General features: G+C 52.0%; 1 protein-coding gene across 1 annotated transcript in view; it reads right to left on the bottom strand.

Annotated features, from left to right (window-relative positions):
* PLXNB3 (plexin B3) overlaps positions 1-2,711 on the bottom strand; it is a 70,041-nt gene that overhangs the window by 45,691 nt on the left and 21,639 nt on the right. The window contains exon 7 of the mRNA XM_018572609.1: positions 964-1,072. Within this exon, the coding sequence (XP_018428111.1) occupies positions 964-1,072 (109 nt within the window). The remainder of the gene's footprint in view (positions 1-963; positions 1,073-2,711) is intronic.

The raw sequence follows: 2,711 nt of genomic DNA, 5'->3' as shown, positions 1-2,711 counted from the left end.
GGGGGGTATCTCTGATGGTATGGGGGTACATTAGTGTGTATGGGGGGTATCTCTGATGGTATGGTGGTACATTAGTGTGTATGGGGGGTATCTCTGATGGTATGGTGGTACGTTAGTGTGTATGGGGGGGTATCTCTGATGGTATGGGGGTACATTAGTGTATATGGGGGGTATCTCTGATGGTATGGTGGTACATTAGTGTGTATGGGGGGTATCTCTGATGGTATGGTGGTACGTTAGTGTGTATGGGGGGGTATCTCTGATGGTATGGGGGTACATTAGTGTATATGGGGGTGCAGCTTCCACATATCCGGGTATTAGAGCAGCGTGCGCTCCCATCCAGACGGCGTGGTTGTCAGGGAAGGCCTTGGATACAGGACAATGATAGACCTCATACTGTATTCACGACAACAGCATGGCTTCTAGAAGAGTCCGGGGGCGGAGCCTCCTGCAGTGCGGACCGTTCACCGATTGAACATATTTGGTGCTTCATGAAACGAAAAACACGACAAAGAAATCCGATATCAAGAAAGAACGGGACAACATTCCTCTCCGAAAGCTGCAGCAACCGGTCTCCTCAGTCCATAGACGTGTACTTGTTATAAGAAGGGGAGGGGCTACACCGGGGTAAACGTGGGCGTGTCTACACTTTTCTGAGACCCGTTGCTGCCATTCATTTCCATAAATTAGCTGATTTTTTCCTTAGAATGGTAAATTTTCTTCACTTCCTGTCTCAGCAGGAAATGAAAGGAAAACCCCCTACAAAGTGAAGCGGAGCCCCTCCGAAGGCTGGCCACACACGACACAATCGGATTGTACAATCTCTGTTGGCTGCTATGGGCTACTTTTCACTTTGTAAGAAGTCATCATGTCGCAGGAAAACGGCAACACTGGGTTCCGCGCCCAACGTCCAATCAAACGCCGCCCCCCCTTCCCGCAAATCACTTCACTGCATGAACTCACGGCTTGGAGACCGCTAAATCCATGACGGCTGTACAATCGTAGAAGATGAAGTCGGTCACGGCAACGGTGATTTCCTGGAAGACCAGCGCTAATCGTACGGCGACGTGATCTGCCGAGGAAAGAAAAATTTCAGGAAAAGGGTGCACTCAATATGTATAAAACATATTGGGGGGGAGAATTGATCTAAACTGGAGCAGTTGTCCACGGCAACCAATCAGCTTCTCTCTTCAGTTTGTTTAGTTGAGATTTGAAAATGAAACAGAGAAGCTGATTGGTTGCCGTGGACAACTGCTCCAGGTTTGATCAATTTCCCTCATTGTATAAAGATCATACGAAATAAAACCAATCTTCCTTCCAGAGGAGGAGGAGCCAGCGGCACAATTGTGGGAGACTGAGGAGAGTTCACACTTAAATATTCCAGTGACGGGGAAAAAAAGTAACAAGCCCGTGTCCTCCATTGTTTACATACGAAGTCCTCTCCCTGCCGGCCCGATGACATGTATGGGGCTCATCTACCTCCATCTCCTGACCGGGCGACATGCCCAATACACATCTATGGGGCTCATCTACCTCCACCTCCCGGCCGGGCGACTTGCCCAATACACGTCTATGGGGCTCATCTACCTCCATCTCCTGACCGGGCGACATGCCCTGTACACGTCTATGGGGCTCATCTACCTCCACCTCCTGACCGGGCGACATGCCCAATACACGTCTATGGGGCTCATCTACCTCCATCTCCTGACCGGGCGACAAGCCCACTACACGTCTATGGGGCTCATCTACCTCCATCTCCTGACCGGGCGACATGCCCACTACACGTCTATGGGGCTCATCTACCTCCATCTCCTGACCGGGCGACAAGCCCACTACACGTCTATGGGGCTCATCTACCTCCATCTCCTGGCCGGGCGACGTGCCCTGTACACGTCTATGGGGCTCATCTACCTCCATCTCCCGACCGGGCGACGAGCCCACTACACGTCGATGGGGCTCATCTACCTCCATCTCCCGGCCGGGCGACATGCCCAATACACATCTATGGGGCTCATCCACCTCCATCTCCTGGCCGGGCGACGAGCCCAATACACGTCTATGGGGCTCATCTACCTCCATCTCCTGGCCGGGCGACAAGCCCAATACACATCTATGGGGCTCATCTACCTCCATCTCCTGGGGGAGGGAGCCGCTGTCACAGCAGCATGGCCGAGTGGTGAGAAGAGAGAGCCGGGATCTGACAGCCGTCGGCTCTCTCTCTCTCTCCTCACCACCGGCTGAAGTGCTTCACTTCTCCTCTGATCCCCGCTGCATACAGATGGAGGAGAGCAGCGGGGATCCAGAGGAGAAGTTGCAGGCTGTGCCCCCCAGTGTGCGTGGCCGAGCGGCTTGAGGATCGGTACATTTCAGTGATCTGTAACAATCCTCTGTCCAGGACAAACACTTTGAGCGATCAGTACTATGTGTCCCCAGTTATGAATGAACAGGATGTGCTTTACATCACTTCCTGTCCATTCACGACTTTCTCAATGGGGAGTAGCACTCGCTGTACAGAGGCTCCTCCCCATTGATGATAGTAAATATGTTCTGAATAAATGGGATGCTTTCTATTCGTTTAGAACGGAGGCTGCAGGAAAAGAGATTGAGGACTCTGTGTGTGGACTCTGTGTCCTCAATTTCTTCTTCTATTTTAAAAGGGAAATATCAGCGGGCTGTTTAGACCCCCCAATATTTCCCCGAAGCCCCCGCAA

The sequence above is a fragment of the Nanorana parkeri genome, unplaced genomic scaffold (genome assembly GCF_000935625.1).
Source record: "Nanorana parkeri isolate BGI_ZX_2015 unplaced genomic scaffold, ASM93562v1 scaffold2085, whole genome shotgun sequence".
Classification (NCBI taxonomy): Eukaryota; Metazoa; Chordata; class Amphibia; order Anura; family Dicroglossidae; genus Nanorana; species Nanorana parkeri.
The sequence above is the reverse complement of the archived record's forward strand: the minus strand, read 5'-3'. Positions and strand labels throughout refer to the sequence as shown.